Source organism: Corvus moneduloides, chromosome 16 (assembly GCF_009650955.1).
Source record: "Corvus moneduloides isolate bCorMon1 chromosome 16, bCorMon1.pri, whole genome shotgun sequence".
In the NCBI taxonomy this organism is placed as follows: Eukaryota; Metazoa; Chordata; class Aves; order Passeriformes; family Corvidae; genus Corvus; species Corvus moneduloides.
The window spans coordinates 14,774,698-14,790,581 of NC_045491.1; the positions used below are offsets into that span (position 1 = coordinate 14,774,698).

General features: G+C 45.0%; 1 protein-coding gene across 2 annotated transcripts; it reads left to right on the forward strand.

Moving 5' to 3' along the window:
- The first annotated feature begins 1,678 nt into the window (after positions 1–1,678).
- MPG (N-methylpurine DNA glycosylase) lies at positions 1,679–15,367 on the forward strand. Of its 2 annotated transcripts, none has more exons than XM_032125826.1 (5): positions 1,679–1,781; positions 5,761–5,901; positions 6,496–6,721; positions 9,749–9,953; positions 14,850–15,367. In XM_032125826.1, the coding sequence occupies exons 3-5, from the start codon at positions 6,500–6,502 to the stop codon at positions 15,242–15,244; spliced, it is 822 nt and encodes a 273-aa protein (XP_031981717.1). In that variant the 5' UTR covers positions 1,679–1,781; positions 5,761–5,901; positions 6,496–6,499; the 3' UTR covers positions 15,245–15,367. The 2 variants fall into 2 exon arrangements, with proteins under 2 accessions (XP_031981717.1, XP_031981718.1); XM_032125827.1 differs by lacking the exon at positions 1,679–1,781 and adding an exon at positions 2,711–2,730.
- The last annotated feature ends 517 nt before the right edge of the window (positions 15,368–15,884 follow it).

A 15,884-nucleotide genomic window follows, 5' to 3' on the forward strand; every position in this document is an offset into this window, starting at 1 on the left:
TATATTAATACCACATTAAAGCTGGGATGTGAACCATGCAAGTCAGGAAGTCTGAGATGCTCTTTCAGAGACACTCAGTCAACAGTTAATCATTTTTAAAAACTTGTTGTCTTTGCTAATACACAAATGGCTCATTTCGGACTGGAGCTAAACACATCTGTGCAGCCAGCAGGTAATGTCCCTCCAGAGATTCCTCACTCTTGTGAGCTTATTTTTGTCTATTTTAACTAAAACATCACACAGAGATCTCCAGTATCAATACCTTTAAGTTTTATTCATGTTTCCTTCCCCCCCCCCTTTTTTTTACACTGTTACAATAGCAGTGCTAACATGCTTTACAATTATTTAAAGGTTTTTAGTGCATTCTTGAAGCTGCTTTGGGTTCCAAGTTACATCAGCTGTTTTTTCATGGTCAAAAAGAATGAATACTGTGTAACAGACTCTGTGTTTGCACCACTCATGGTTTGTTTGCGTATTTTTTTATACCTTCTTATTAAACTGGAATGGTAAAATTTGGAAATTCTGGGCTGAGTTCATGTTTTACAGGAATGTCAGTTTTTCATCTGCCCTACCCCCATTTGAGCACGACTCCATGCTCAAATGGACTGGACTGCTGGTCCCTATTTCTGCCTCCACAAGAACCTTTAGCTACTCATACTCCTGGCTGCACCTCCAAAGCTGCTAAGGTCCCCTAAAATGATACTCAGTAATTTATCCTTCTCCCTTCCAAATTCACAATAGGGGTAGACAGTAAATGCCTGTTCTCTCCATCACTGGGTCCTAGCTGGTGCTATCCTGATATGAGTATTTTATTACACAAATAGGAATAAATCCACTTGGATTCATCAGACTTTCCCTCCATACCCTTTGTGCAAACACTTCTTTATGAATCAATGGCCCCAACTGCATGTCCCCAGAATGTTGTGAGGAAAAACCATATTTTGACCCCATTTTGACTGTATGCTCCATCTGGATAAAAGCTGAAGCCAAGAATTTTTTCTGCAGGCCAGACACTTGTTATTTGGGGAACTGAGGGAGTAATGAAATGTAGCTCTCTATAAAGCCAGCTTGTGACCATGCATGTCCATTGGAATGCACGTTCATGCCTTTTTGGAGTAGAATCACAAAATAATTTGGGTTGGAAGGGACCTTAAAGATCACTCAGTTCCACCCCCTGCCACGGGCAGGGGCACCTCCCATTATCCCAGGTTGCTCCAAGTCCTGTCCAACCTGCCCTGGGACACTTCCAGGGATCCAGGGGCAGCCACAGCTTCTCTGTGCCACGGCCTCCCCACCCTCACAGGGAAGAATTTCTTCCCAATATCCCCTCTGTCAGTTTGAGGCCATTCCCCCTTGTCCTGTCACTCCAGGCTCTTATCCAAAGTCTCTCTCCAGCTCTCTTCAAGGCCCTTTAGCCACTGGAACGGGCTCTAAGGTCTCTGCGCGCCTCCTCTAACGCAGGCTGAACACCCCCAGTTCTCTCAGCCTTTGTACTGATGAATTAATAACTAACATGAAAGAGCGAGGAGTGGATGCTGAAAACTAGCGAGAGTTCAAACGCTGTTTTACAGAGGGTCTGTGCTCCAGAAAACAACACCCTCGACGAGACACCGCCGAGGAACAAGAATGTGTAACTCGGGCCCGCTACGGACGGCTCTTCCCCCGCCAGGGCCGCGGCCGTCCCGCCTCCCCGGCCCGCCCCTCACGGCCGCTGCGGGGCTTCCGCGGGGCCTCGGCAGGGGCTGCGCGCGCCCTGCCTGCGGCGGGAACGGGCCCGGCAGGTGCGTGAGGGGGAGCCCGGGAATGGCCGGGAGCGGCCGGGAATGGCCGGGAATGGCCGGGGCGGGCGGAGGAGGGAGCTCGGATTCCTGGAGCTCGGCCGCAGCCACGGCGGCGGCAGCGCCCGAACGGGCCCGGCCGGCCTTGCCCAGCACTGCCGGGCACGCCCCCCGCTGCAGCCCTGGGTTTCGCTCCGTATCACGAGTCCTAAACCAAAACGGAGCCTAATTCTGCTGTGAAGGCTTTTTTTTTTCTTTTTTGGTTGTTTTTTGTTGTTGTTGTTGTTGGTTTGGTTTTTTGTCATTGCTCGTTGTTACCTTCTTTGTTCTTTACGGAAGGATGAGTTAAGTTTCATCCCTAAAATGCTCAAGATGCCCGGTAGGGAGTAGGAGCGAGGACTTGAATTTCAAGGGAAGTGAGATCCCCAGCACTCAGTAAGGTGAACAAGAGCATCCCTTCTGGCATATTTTTGAGGTATTAGGATTCCACGTACTGTCAGAATCTGTCTGTGGAGAAATTGACTAATTTATGGTTACATTAGCTCATGCCTGCACTCTTTTCAAGGTTTTCTTTTCCTGCTTCTCACACTGTTGTCCAGAAAACTATACATTATTAACTTACTTCTGGTTACTAATAGGTTAGACTAGACAGGAAAGGCAGAGAGACATCATTCATACTGAGAACTCACTGAAGGATCTGCCTTGAAATGTCTGTTTAAGAAGTTATGGAACAAAAAGACAGGAATAACAAGTAGTAATAAGTTGCCAAACTGGCAGAAACAGGCAGGAATAAACTACCAAACCAGATGCAGCCCCCAAGGACAGTGTTGCTAATGATGGTTTCAGCAGCAAATGTGTCACTAATTTTTAAAGAGGGTTCTAGGGGAAATCCGAGGACTGCAGACCTGGAAGTTTGACCGCCAGCGAGTGAATTAATAGAAAATGTAGCAAGGTAGGCTTATTGGACAGCTGCATAAATATCTAGGAGGGAAAATCAATGTGGCTTAAAAGCCATGCCTTAAAAAAATGCTGTTAATTTTCTGCAGGTTTAAATAAGCATGTTGAGAGGTCTGGCTCACAGTCTGTACTCAGATTTCAGGAAGGTTTTAAACAGGATCCCTCACCTGAGCAGCCCTTGACATAATAAGGGAGTTTCCCTGTCATAAATACACAGTTGTTGCAAAGATAGGAAAGAGGATGTGAGTAAATGGGCAGTTCTGCTGGCTGGAGGTCACCGTTGGGGTGCTGCAGGGATGGTTTGTAGATGACATGGAAAATCAGTGTTTCCAGCTGGCTTTGCCTTATTTGAGGTGTTAAAGAAGAGGGCTGAAGGTGATGAAGTGCAGCTGTAAACTGATTCATATGGGTGCGGAGCAGTGCAAATTTCCCACACAAAATGAGTGAGTTTTTGGAGCACTAGTAAGTAATTCTGTGAAGTTTTCTTCCTTGGTAAAGTCTTCCTTTGGCTTGTCTTAGAGAGGTTCAGGGAAGACTGTGCCTTGGTCAGAAGGTTCCAGTCTAGAGACATGGAGGATGTGTGGAGGAGCACTGTGTGCTTATTCTGTTCTTCCCCAGGCTCCTGCTCTTGACCTGGGCTGGAGAGCAGGATACTGGGGGAGGTATCCTTTGGTGTGACCCAGCATTGACCTAGCATGTACTCCCACTTGAAATCTGTACAACTGGGAATTGGTGTGAGGAATTGTCTCTCCAGAAGTGGCAGTGCTTTTATGTACTCTTCTTCATTGTTCTGTCAGAAAAATAAATGTGCCTGAGGAAGGTTTTGCAGGTAACTGGATCTAGGAGCCAAAAGTACATGCAAATTGCTGGTGGGATTTTTTTTTTTTTTTTTTTTTCCTTCTTTTCATGAAAAATTATATTAAATACCTAAGGAAGTGCCTGCAAATGTAGTCTTGTTAGAAGGATAAAAGAAGCCTCTGTAGACTCTGTTGTGCTTTGACTACAGGGTATATCTGCTGCTGAGCTGGGTTTTACACAGATTTGCAGTGTCTTTCCAATTTTGGCTTGCAGGTTCCTGAACCACTTGCCTGAGATTAGCCCAGCAGCCTTGAACACTCCAGGCACTTGTTCTGATGATTTAGCTCTTGGTCTTCTTTTTCTGAACTTCCATAACTTTTTTTTTTAATATGTTTTCCAGATGCGCTTAACAACTTGTAGTTAATTTGGTTACAACAGGATTAGTAAAAAGTGATTAAACCCACGGCTCATTATTTGAGGCACAGGAGTAGAATTTGTTTATTACACAAGCAAGAAAATCTAGATAGAAATGAAGAGTTGCAGAATTTGTCTGCAGACTTAGAGAAGAGGTTGTGTCTCTTGCTTCCCAAATACACAGGGCTTGGATCCGTGGTGTGTGTTGCCTTCTACAGTGTGGTTTTTCATAGGCAAGAAGAGATTTGTATTTACAAGCAACATCCTTTCCAGAAAGTGCAGATAGGCTTTGAGGCATAGAGCTTTTTGTTTCAGATCTTGCTATGAACAAGCAGGGAGACAAAGGGTATGTTGGGGGTTTTTGCTGGGTTTCTAAGCTGGTGTTGCAGCCCCTCGTTCTGCACTCATGTTTCTGTATGTGACCCATTTCTCCTGGCTAGAAGGCAGTTTTCTGCTGCCATTTCTATTGAAGATGCTGAGATGTGTCAAGGATCAGCCCACAGCAATGAAGTTACAAGTGTCCTGAGGCTGCTGCTATAACATGTCAATAAGAGCACTTGCAGCTTTTAGGAATTATTTAATTAGAAGTGCAGTAGGTGCCAGGCAGCTCAGATCCTGTTTCTGATGTCGCATTCCATAAGAGCAGAAATTACCAAATGAGTTAATGCTCCACTGGCATTAGCCATGTTTGCAGCGTGTCTTTATGTGTGGCTGATGAGCTGGAAGTTCCAGTTAATACTGTCAGAGGAGTCTGGAGGTATTGTCTTCAGTGGGAAGTACTGCCTTGACTGAGTGTTTCAGAGGGTCAGTCTGAAATGGTGAAGTGTTCCTCCTCTGGCCCTTCCTTCCTGCAGCACTTTCTCATAGACAGGACTCATTTGCCAAGGCCACCAGACAGTTTGTCTGAGGCAGGCTGGTGAGTTCTGGTGAGTTCTGACAAAATTTTTAAGAATTCCCACCAGCTGAAAGCCACAGCTCAGAGCAGAGTACCTGGCATGGAGCTGGTGGTTCTATGGCAAGTCTCTGACATCACTGAATTATTGCAATAAAGAATTAGGTGGTTAGAAAAAAATAAAACCATCCTACCTCTCTGTCAGTCATGCCAATGTGATTTTATTTTTTCCCCTGCCTATTTTTATATGTTTGTGTCTGGATTCTTCTGAAGTGAAACATAACACTGTTGGGGGAATTGGCACTGGTGATTCAATTTGTAGCAATGCTGAATTTGTTTCACTGTAATGAAAAGAAAGTGTTGCAGGTGGAACTTTCATTGTGAGAATCATCAGACCAAGATAAAGATTAGTTTTGATGTTGAAATTTTTTGTAGTAATTTTTAAATGCTGATGACCTGGTGAAAAATGAGTGGCAACAGCTAATTACTTATGTATATACTTCCTTGCAGGTTCAGCTTTGTATAGGATTCCTTCTCCATTTCTAAATCTGTATGATGCTGGAGCCTTACGTCTACATGTGGTTCAATTTTAGAACTGGTGTTTTTGCATTCTCTTGTAAAAGTCCTTTTTTTGAGGCTGACACTTTCCAAATTTAGTGCCAGTGGGGGCGTTTAAAAAGTTTGGTTTCAGCTTTCTGTGTATTCAGTATAGGAGAAGTGCATTCCCCACTGAATAACAAAGGCTGAAGAGCATCTCCAGCGCTGCCCATCTGGGAGATGGGACCAAAAGAACACTGCAAATTATTCTGGAGTTTGATTTAATGGTGCACTTGGTATCACATTTCCATCGTATCTCCAGAATCTCTTGGCCTCTTTCAAAGTACTTTATACAGTGAATAAATGTTTGTACCTGTTCAACAGGTGTAAGGACTGCAGCCCTGAAAAGGAAGCACCAACTTTTTGGAACTCACATAGTAAAGTGGTGACAAACCAGAAGAACAATTGCACCTGATGTAATTGCCTCAGGTCCATACTACTGGCTGGAACAGTAGGTTGAATCTGGTAGGTTGAATCATTTTGGGGAGATTCTAACACAAACATTTCTACAGCACAATAAACAAGTTTGTGACTGTGAATAGGACATCTCTAAACTTCCTGTGGAGATTTAGATTCTGATCCTGTTACATTACCTTTGAAAATGATTGATTCACAACTTCTGTGGGCTTTCTGAGGCACCACAATTATTGAAGTGGTTGTTTTCTGTTTTTTCTGTCTACTTCAAAGATTATGTTAGTTTTAGGTAAAAAGTACATAGTACTGGTTCATCTTTGCTTTCAATTTCTGAATTTTCTAACCTAACAGCAAACTTATTTTCAATGCTCAGTGGAGCAGAGTTGCTTTTATCTGCAGTCCTTAAAAGATGAATACTCAAACTGCTGTTTTCTGTTTGCTCCCCAGTAGAGCCCAATATTTGCCCAGCCTGGTGCAAACACAGCTAAATCTGTCACCTGCTGCTGCAGTTTGCATAGGTTGTCCATGTAGTCGTAGCTTTCAGATTCATTGTTGTGGAGAGATGTGTAAAAGCAGAAGTTTGTGGAAATGAGTTGCTTTTAAATAAGCTTTATAATCCTAATTATGCTTATATCTATTTTCTAGAACTATGCCAAGAAAAAGAAAGCTGTTGGCTCAATTAAGTGCTCTTCAAAGCAACACCAGCTTCCCTCAGATCGATGCCTTGGAGAAACTGAGCACTACACCTGGAGCAGATCCTTCTCCAAAAAGCAGCAAGTATTTTGTGATAGAGAAAAAAAACTCTCCTCAGCTACAAGCAGATTTTTTCGACCAGCCCTGTGTTAGTCTGGCCAAGTCCTTTCTGGGACAGGTAAGACATGAGCACTGAGATTCTTGTAGTGGAGCATGTGCTAGCTAATAACTTAGTGTAAAAGGATGAAATTCTTTCTTGGCCATTTGACTCCCGGGCTTGGCTATTTTAGGAATACAGCTCTCATTCCTTCTCTTGCTAAGTGCAGTGGAATGTAAAGACTAGTAGCCAAATCTATTCTAGATGAGGTCAGAGGAGTAATTTTTCAGGTTTAGTCTGTCACATTTTTAATTGGGGTTTTTTTTGGTGGAGTTTTCCTCCCTTTTTTCTGCTTACTAAAATGGGCTTTACTGCTTGTAGTTTGAAGGCTGTTTCAGGCCCATTATTTTCTTTTCAGCAACTGCTTTGCTTGTTTTTGTTTCTTGCTTAGCCCAGTGGAAAGTAATGCTCTGCAGTCAGCAACATCTTCTCTGCCTCCATTTTACTGTCTTGTTTTGCTAAGGATTGCACAGTCCCACAGTTAAGTTCTCTTCCCTCCAAATATTGCTATTTCTGTCTTTTGTTTCTGAGTTTCCAAGTCATTACTTGCTCATGCAAGGACTTCTCCCTTAGCCCATTGCATAAACTTTGAGGAGTCTTTGGACCTTGTTGAAAGGCTTTGGAAATCAGTGTGGTGGAGATTCACTCTTCTGCTTAGTGAGTCCTTCAGAAAACTCTCTGGCTGTTCCAGGGGAGAGAGTTCCCTCAGTGTTTTCCCTATAAAAAGTTCCAGTCTGGGACCTTCTAAACGCAACTGCAAAATGTGTGTTCAGTTTCACTGCTATGGTCTTATCTTCTCTGGTCTTTTTTATACCTTTATTGTCTGCAGGGTGAGCAGACTCTCTGTGTTCTCATGGCTTTAGATAACTTCAGGAATTTGTTCCACAAACTATTGGTTTTGGCCCATTTTGCTGCATCCAGCCTATTTTTGTTTTCTAAGGATATCTTGCTTGTAATTGACCCCTTTGCTCTGCTTTTTAGTCCTGCTGGGTTTCTTTCTGCTATGCTTTCACCTCTCTGTGATACTCCATATGTGTTGCTATCTTTACAGACATCCTGTTAGAGGCTTGCCTTTCAAGCCTTAACCTTTGGCTGCCTCTAAAGTTCTTCCCAACAAGCTTCCTCACTTTACGTAGTTTCCTCTTTTTGCTGGTAGGCAGGACTCTGATAGATTATTTTTGGACTTTAATGCTTGTGAAAAGACACTGAACTCTGTCTTTCATGGTCATGATACAAAGTTGATTTTCAGGAACAAGTCTTTGGAAAAGACTTTGTGTTTTGCTCCAGATCTGAGAACTGAGTCTTTTCTTATGAGATTCCTGATTCCTCACTCTGCACAGCATTTGATGGTGTCTAAGAAAACATTTTATGTGTCCTGGTCTAGCTGAGGATACCTGAAGTCTCACATTACTGATACACTGTTGTTGTTTTAATGGCTCCATCACCCTTATGCATTCAGTTACTCTGGGCAGATGATATTTGAGTCCTAATTCTGTATTTTTCCTGTTTAGGCCTAGTATTACAAACCAGGTGATTTTTATCTTAATTTTACATTTTCTTTAAAGTAACCCCCAGTCCCCCATGTCCCAGCCTATTCTCTCAGAAAGGTAATTTGGTGTTTCCTTCATTATCTTCATTCTACCAAATTTTGGAGGCATCTGGTATATTAATCTTGCTTATCTTCATGATACCTGAGTTCTTGGAAACAAAAAAGATACATGCAGTAAATGGCCTCTCAGAGGGAACTGCCATAACATCAAGATACATCCTCAATGAGAAAAGTAACTTTTATGAAATGGCTTACTGTGAGGTGTTGGGAATTATCACCAATTTTAAACTTTTTTATTCAACAGAATATTTGGTGTGTCTGAAGACAGGGAAGTGCCTGGATGCTTTTAAACCCATTACCTAACCATTGCACTTCATCATGCTGAGGGAGAAATGTGGCCACATGGGTCTGGTTTTGGGGTGTTCACAGGCACTTGCTGAACACCAGTGCTTTTTTTTCATAAAAATAATAAACTGATTATTTTCAACAATTTGACAAGTGCTGCAGGAAAACCATGGTATGCCAGAGCTGCAAGTTTGGAAACCAACTCCTGGAGCATCCATACTGGATTAGATCAATATCTGCATTAGCAATCCAGCACAAACATCTGTTAGGAATTAAGCTTTCTTATCTGAAGGTCATTTTTGAACAGCTGGATGGAAGGGCTGGATAATTAAAGTGTTAGAATTAAACTGATTGCTGGTACCCAAACAGGACTGTGCTGCAGTATTTCACACACATTAAGTAAAACACAAAGTTTGGAAATCAGGTCAAACCACAAATTCCTTTGTACAAAGTTTAGTTGTTGTTTTATTTTTAAAGAGAATCTTTTGACTGTCATGTTTTGTTTCCCCTGCATCTGCTTTGTTTTATTCAAGGAGGTACCAGCAGCAAAGAACACACTGTAATAACAAAGATCTGTTATTGTCTGCCTGAAGCCAATTCCCAGCTCTCCTGCACTGCCCTTCTCTGTGGTGCAGAAAATACTGAAATAGCATTGATGCTCTCTCTAGAGCTGATTATCTCTGTGATTTGGGACTGGGACTTGTTTGAAACATCTCTAGGGAGAGAAACTGTCTAATCATAGCAGTTATTTAATTGTGCCACTGTCATATTTCTTCTGATCTAAAGATTATACATTCATGATGCTTCAGGGTTAATATCAGTGGTGTTTTTTGCCTTACACCTGATGGATTGGAGTGCAGAATACAAAAAATAACCACAAAAGCAACTCTGTGGTTCTTTTTAATATTGCCTCATCTAGACACTCAAATGCACCAGGCATTTTGTGGGGTGAGTGATAGGTAGGGAACTCCTTGTAGTGGGCTGTGGCCTGGGCAGTGGAAGCTGAAAAAGTTGGTTTTAGCTTACAGACTGCTAACTGGAGAGGATTTAGTACCATCAGGTCCTTTCTTTTCACCTTCTCTGTTTCCACAGCTCTTGCTGTGGTTATTTTGTACTGAGGGCTGGTAACTGATGCACTCTGACCTCTCTTTCAGATTTTGGTTCGCAAACTTCCTGATGGCAGAGAGCTCTGGGGCAGGATTGTTGAAACAGAAGCTTATCTGGGTGGGGAGGATGAAGCTTCCCACTCGAAAGGTGGGAAGCAAACACAACGAAATGCAGCAATGTTCATGAAACCAGGAACTCTGTACGTGTATCAGATCTACGGGATTTATTACTGCATGAATGTTTCCAGCCAAGGTAAGCTGAGGCTGAAAGAGATGGAATGCCAGCAGGATGGGGCTGACATTTCAAGCTACAGCAGCACTGCAGTCACTTGTGAGCTCTCTGTGGGCTCTCTGATGTCAGTGACTTGCTGTCATGATCGTCCCTTGGGACCTGGGCTTTGCCACTGTGCAAGTAGCACAGCAGGCAGGGCCCATCTCTAGCTGCCCAGTTTGTCCCAGCTGGGAGCTGTTCAGGCACAAAAAGATTGAGAAATGAGGGAAAATCTGGATGGGATAGAGCTTTCAGTTTTGATGACCAGGCTGCTGCCTCAGTCATGTGATTCAGTGAACCTTGTTCCTCAAAAGTGGTGATGTAGAGAAGAATTCGGAGTCATTAATGACAGCCTAAATCTTGGTGTCTGTTGCCATGGCAGGAAACTCCTCTGTCTCCTACCTTTATCTTCAGAGGCTGAATGAAACATTGGGGAAAAAAAAGTCTGAGATGTCCTAAGCTTAACCAAGGAGTCAGTAGGAGCATTTTAGCTGTTTTGTTGTATCTAAAAGCCAAAAAACCCCACCCAAATCAAAATACCCAGACTGTTACAGAATCTTCAATCTTCTTTTATTATTCTCAAGAAAAAATAATCAAGCTCTAATTAAATTATTCTGGAATTTACTGAAACTGTCCTTCCACATTTCAAGACTCTTAACAAGCAAGCGTTACTGAAAACTTCCTTTTTTTCCTTTCCTGTAAGAATGACAGTATTTATCTTGCAATGAAGCTGTTGTTTAATTAGACACCTTGAAATGGCAGCAAGTGTTTCCTAGGTAACTACTCTGTTAGAAAAAAATCTCAAACCCAATTTACTTTCTTTTTCACCATTTCAAAGATAAAGGTTAAAAAGCTTGTGTATTCCTAAGTGAAAAGCAAATGTAACTGTGACCATTAATCCTCAGGTTTTGGCCTTTGGACAGAAGCCAAGCAGAGAAACAGTGCCAGGTTATAGTGTGGGGAAAGAGCCTGACTTTCCAGCTGGGGTCTGGAGTCTGGACGATCAACACATGTGAACTTCATTACATTGGCTCTGCTAGATCTGTTCAGATAATGAAAGCACATGGTTCGTTTGTCAGGATGGGATTCTTGGTGTTTGAAATATTAGGAATAACACTTTTTATTAAAAAAAAGTATGTTTAGCCTTTGAATTCTAGAAAGACTTCTTTGAAATACACACTTTGGGAAATTTTTCCTTATATACCTGTGTTTAGTTTTGTAGCAAACCAGTTAAAGAGCTCCCTGTGGTGATGGAATTCATTGGATTTTTTGTTACAAACTCCCTCTCCATCATCCTGTCACACATGCAGTGACACTGGGCAGAGCCGTCACTGCCAGCTTTGTCAGAGCACTGCAGTCAATACTGTGGCTGTGCACTGATGCAGCTACATAAACAGGAGCTGCTCCTTCTGTGGATTTGCCCACATGCAGAAGTGTTACAAGAAAGAATCTGGGGAGGAATCACACCTGAGATGTTTTTCTCCAGTTAGAGGGAGAAGGAGTTGTTTAATTGTCCTGTTGTTTAGTCTGAGGGAAGGATTGAGGGAGTCATCTTCGTGGTGGCACTTGGGCAAAAGGCAAAAGCATTTAATTCTCTGGATATGGGATAGATTTTGGAAACTTTGACTCTGGCTGTGAAAAAACACAAGGAAACCCTGGCAAAAAACCCCCTGTTTCTTGTGGCATAGCTTGGTCCTTCTTCATAGCACAGACCACACTGAAGGGGAAACAGCTCCAAGAGACAAGTGTATCCTCTGAAGCAGTGGCAGCTCTGACTCTTTAGGGATCACTTGTTTAGATACACAACCTCATAGCCTCTAACTCCAGCTGGAATAAACCTTCTCTGTTTATTGGTTTATGCTGGAGTTCAGGCTCCGGTATCACTCAGGGATAGGAAGAGTGTGTCACCCGCAGCCCTGTGTACATAAAACCACAATGAGATGAGGAGGGGCTCCAGTACTTTTTGTCAGTGAGGAAGGGGAAATAATTTGTGCAGATCACTGAGATAAAGCTGTGTCATGGGGAATTTTACTGTAAGAGGTCTTCCCATCACTGAGTGAAATGCTGCAACTGCCTGAAGCCACGTCAGGCATCACTGCATTTGGAGAAATCACGGATGGTAGAGGAGAAGAGCTCACATAAAAAATATAGCCAGAGTCTTTTAGTGTGCATGAATCCTACAGTATCTCCTGAGCAGCACATAATCTTCGTACTAAGAGCTTTCCCTAGAGTTGAGAGAGATGTGGGGCTTCCCTTGCCTCAGGAAGAGGATAAATGCCAGTCATGCTTCTCTTCGACTTAGCTGTGATCTGTTTCTCTGGAATTTGCCAAGGTCTGTATTTTGCTGCCAGATCTGAAAGAATAGCTTGTAAAATGGGTGATGCTCAGCCCAGGGTCACACTGCAGGGACTTCTCCTTAACTTTCAGATCCTAGACTAGGATTTTGAAGGAAGTATTCGGGAGCACTGAGTCAGGCAGGTGAATGGAAGAAAAAATTCTCTTCTCTCCAGTGGCCAAGAGCTGTTTCCAAGCCTGGGAGCTGGAGCTGTTTCAGGGAAGGAGCAGCAAGCTGCACTGTGGGGGTGTGGGACTCCACTGTCATGTTACGATTTCTAGCTGCTCAGGGAGAGAATTGACCTCTGCAGTGTTGTTAGATCCCAGCTTTTAGCCCTGAATGCTGCTCATTATATGGAGTGACTCTTATCAAGGGAGATAAATACTTGGCATCACCGACTCGCCCTACTGCTGCTGCTGGTGTGTCCATGTTGGGCAGATGCTGAACCCCGGTGACCCTTGAGAGTGAACTGCTGCAGGCTGGGAGGGGGAGGAAGCCAGGCTGAAGCACTCTAGAGTTGAGCCAAAGGGATTCAGCTACTCTTTGGGAATTAAAATTAAATGTCTAATGTGGAAGTATGCTCAGGAGGACCCAGGGGTGTGAGGGGAATAAAGCAGTAGCTCATCATGGCATCTCTGCACTCTTGTCCTGCCTGCTGTCTCCACCTCTTCCCAAGGCTGCTTTCTGGGTAGAGTGTGGTGTGTGTTGCACACAGCTAGAAAGAACCTGGAAACTTCCAGCTGGAAATGCAGAAAGAGCAGCCAGAGACAGAAATTCCCAGTACCCCCTTGCTGGGCTCTGCGATGCTCTGGGAGCACCTGCAGTTTTCCAAGTGCTCATCTCTCTTCATGTGAACTCCCAAGGACTCAGTTCAATTTATGTGTGGCCACAGTTTCCACTTGCATTTGAGATGGATGAAAGCAAGTAGTATAATAAGCAATTGCTCAGAATCCCACAGTTGTTCCTGGCAATGGAGGCAGCAACATGATATGAAGGATGTTTCTTCATGCATCGATAAAAAGCAGAATTAGGACACGGAACATGTTCTTAAAAATCTAAAATGACCTTTGAGCTCTAAATCACTGTTAGGCCAGGGAAGCGGCTTTTGGCTGCCAGATTAGCATCAATCCCCCCCTCCTTGCAGAAGGGAGTGCCTAGGAACAGATTGCTGACAGCTGTTGGAATTCAGGCTGTTGACTTCACCAAGCTGTAGTGGGGGCAGCAGGGGCTCCGAGAAGGTTCAGGACAGCAGGCACACCTCAGAGAGCCAGGAACCAGGACCTCACTGGGAGCACAGAGGGATAATTTAGTGTGGGATTTGTACAAAAAATGAGAGGGATTCTATTTTGGGAAGTCACAGGTCCTTAGGGATCTGCCAGTGCCTACAAAAAAAACCTTTGCCAGGCATGAGCATGGTTCCAGATGTTCGAGGCTGGAGAGGGAGCGGCACCACGCAGATGCTGGCGGGAGGAAAGCCGTGGGCGGCCAGCACAAGGAGAGCTGTGTGGGGCTGCACACAGGCCCTGTGCCAGTGCTCTCCTCACCCACTCAGGGGCAGAAGACCTCCCTGCTGTCCACTGGAAAATACCAGGGAAACGTTTCTGTCCCACTTAGGCTGGAGATCCTTGTTAGACAGGGAATGTCTGCTGTGAGCTGTGTCTTTGCTTGACTGTCACCTGGCTGCAACAGCTGGGAGGGCAGGAGACCTACGGCTTCTGACAGGGTGGCAAATCACATTTGAGAAAAGAATTTGTCCGTTTTCTTCAGTTTTTGTCATAGAAAGGTCTTCTCTGCTAAGTGCTGCTCCCAGGGCTGTGCATCCCACAGCCAGACTGTGCAGCCCTGTCCTGCCCCAGGTCCCTGCCTTGGGAGAGCTTCCCTGGCACGTGTCCCAGTCACACTCTGTTGGAGCTGTGCAGTTACCCAAGGCCCTGCTCATCCCACCTGTTCCACCTCCAGGAGTTTGCATTGGTGCCACCTGCAGCTCAGGCTCCCTCAGCAGTGTCTGCTCCCAGTGCCTGCAGCTCCTTCCCAGGTTTCTCTTTGTCCAACCTCACTCTGCAAGCTGCCTCTTTCTGCTGGCAGCATCCAGACTCATTCTTCCTCGCCTTTGTTAGCTGGAGTTCTTGTAATCAGAGTTTATTAGAAATCCACTGGGTTTGGGAGCAGCTTTGGATACCTCTGCCAAAACTGAACCAGATGTATATTTATTCCTGAACATTGTGCTGACATAAGAAAAAGCTCTTGCCCTCTGGCAAGCCTTGAAGCAGCAGCCAGACTTAACAACATGAGGTAGAGCTGGGAAGAGCAAGTCAGCACTGCAGAATGAAGGGCACAGAGCTACAGAACACTGGACATTGGGAGGAGGGAAGGGAGTGCACTTGGAGCAAAGGATAGGCCCCATGGTTGGGTGCACCAGGCCATTCCCTCCTCCATCGGGCTGAGCCACAGGCTCAGAGCTGAACTGCTGCTGGCAGTGGGCTGAAAGGTGAGGCATTCCCAAAAAACACCCCCATACTAACACCAGCTCTTGTTCTGCACAGGAGAAGGGGCTGCAGTGCTGCTGCGTTCCTTGGAACCTCTGCAGGGCTTGGATGCCATGAGGGAGCTGCGCAGGGCCTCCAGGAAAGCACCCACCAAGCTGCTCAAGGACTGGCAGCTCTGCAATGGGCCCTCCAAGCTCTGCCAGGCATTTGGGATCGACAAGGCTTTTGACCAAAGGGACCTGACTCAGGATGCTGCCATCTGGATGGTGCCTGGACAGGACCCGCCAGGGGAGCAGGACGTGGTGACCACTACCAGGATTGGCATTGGCGACAGGGGAGAGTGGGCACAGAAACCACTCAGGTTTTATTTACGGGGAAACAAATTTGTGAGTGTTTCAGACAAGAAAATTGAGAGAGAGATGGCAGCAAGGGGAACCTCCCCTTGCAGCTGACAAGTCTTGCAAGTGCCCCAGGGACCAGGACCTGAGCTGTGCTCTGTACAATGGCCTCAGGCTGCATCATGGCAGGTAGAGGGGCTTGGGTGTTTTTAACAATAAATGTACTTTGTCACAATGGATGGGGCAAGGTGGAGCTTTACTTGCAGGAGACTGGCATGGGCCTCCCAGCCAGAACTGAGGCTGGTTTTGGACACTTTGGACACTGAAGGCCACTTTCCCTCTTGCCAATGGATGCAGGCTTAATTAGGGTGGGTGAGAGGAGAAGGGTCACAGCTCTGTGCTGCTCCTGCCTCAGCTCCCAGCAGAGGCCAGTGCTTGGTTGCTGCAGGGGAATAGTAAAATAACTGGATGGCAGCAGAGCAGCCTGAAAGGATGGGAGCTGGGGGAGAAGGATGTAAAGGGGGGCTCTTACTGTTGTCTGCAACTACCTCAGGGGAGGGTATAGAGAAGACAGAGCCAGGCTGCTGTCAGACAGGATGAGGCAACAGGCCACCAGCTGGAAAACAGGAAGTTCTCATTAGCTCTGTGGAAAAAATTTTCACCATGAGGATGGTCAAACACTGGAACAGGGCCCCAGAGAAGCTCTGGGCCATTCACACCTCCACAGGACAGGGTCCTGAGTGACCTGATCTAA

What these genes read in the sequence shown, in the direction of transcription:
- MPG (XM_032125826.1), top strand. Translation starts at nt 6,500, where the DNA reads ATGCCAAGAAAAAGAAAGCTGTTGGCTCAATTAAGTGCTCTTCAAAGC. An exon ending in CCAAGTCCTTTCTGGGACAG is followed by an intron (nt 6,722 to 9,748) that starts GTAAGACATGAG and finishes CCTCTCTTTCAG; the next exon opens with ATTTTGGTTCGCAAACTTCC. An exon ending in CATGAATGTTTCCAGCCAAG is followed by an intron (nt 9,954 to 14,849) that starts GTAAGCTGAGGC and finishes TGTTCTGCACAG; the next exon opens with GAGAAGGGGCTGCAGTGCTG.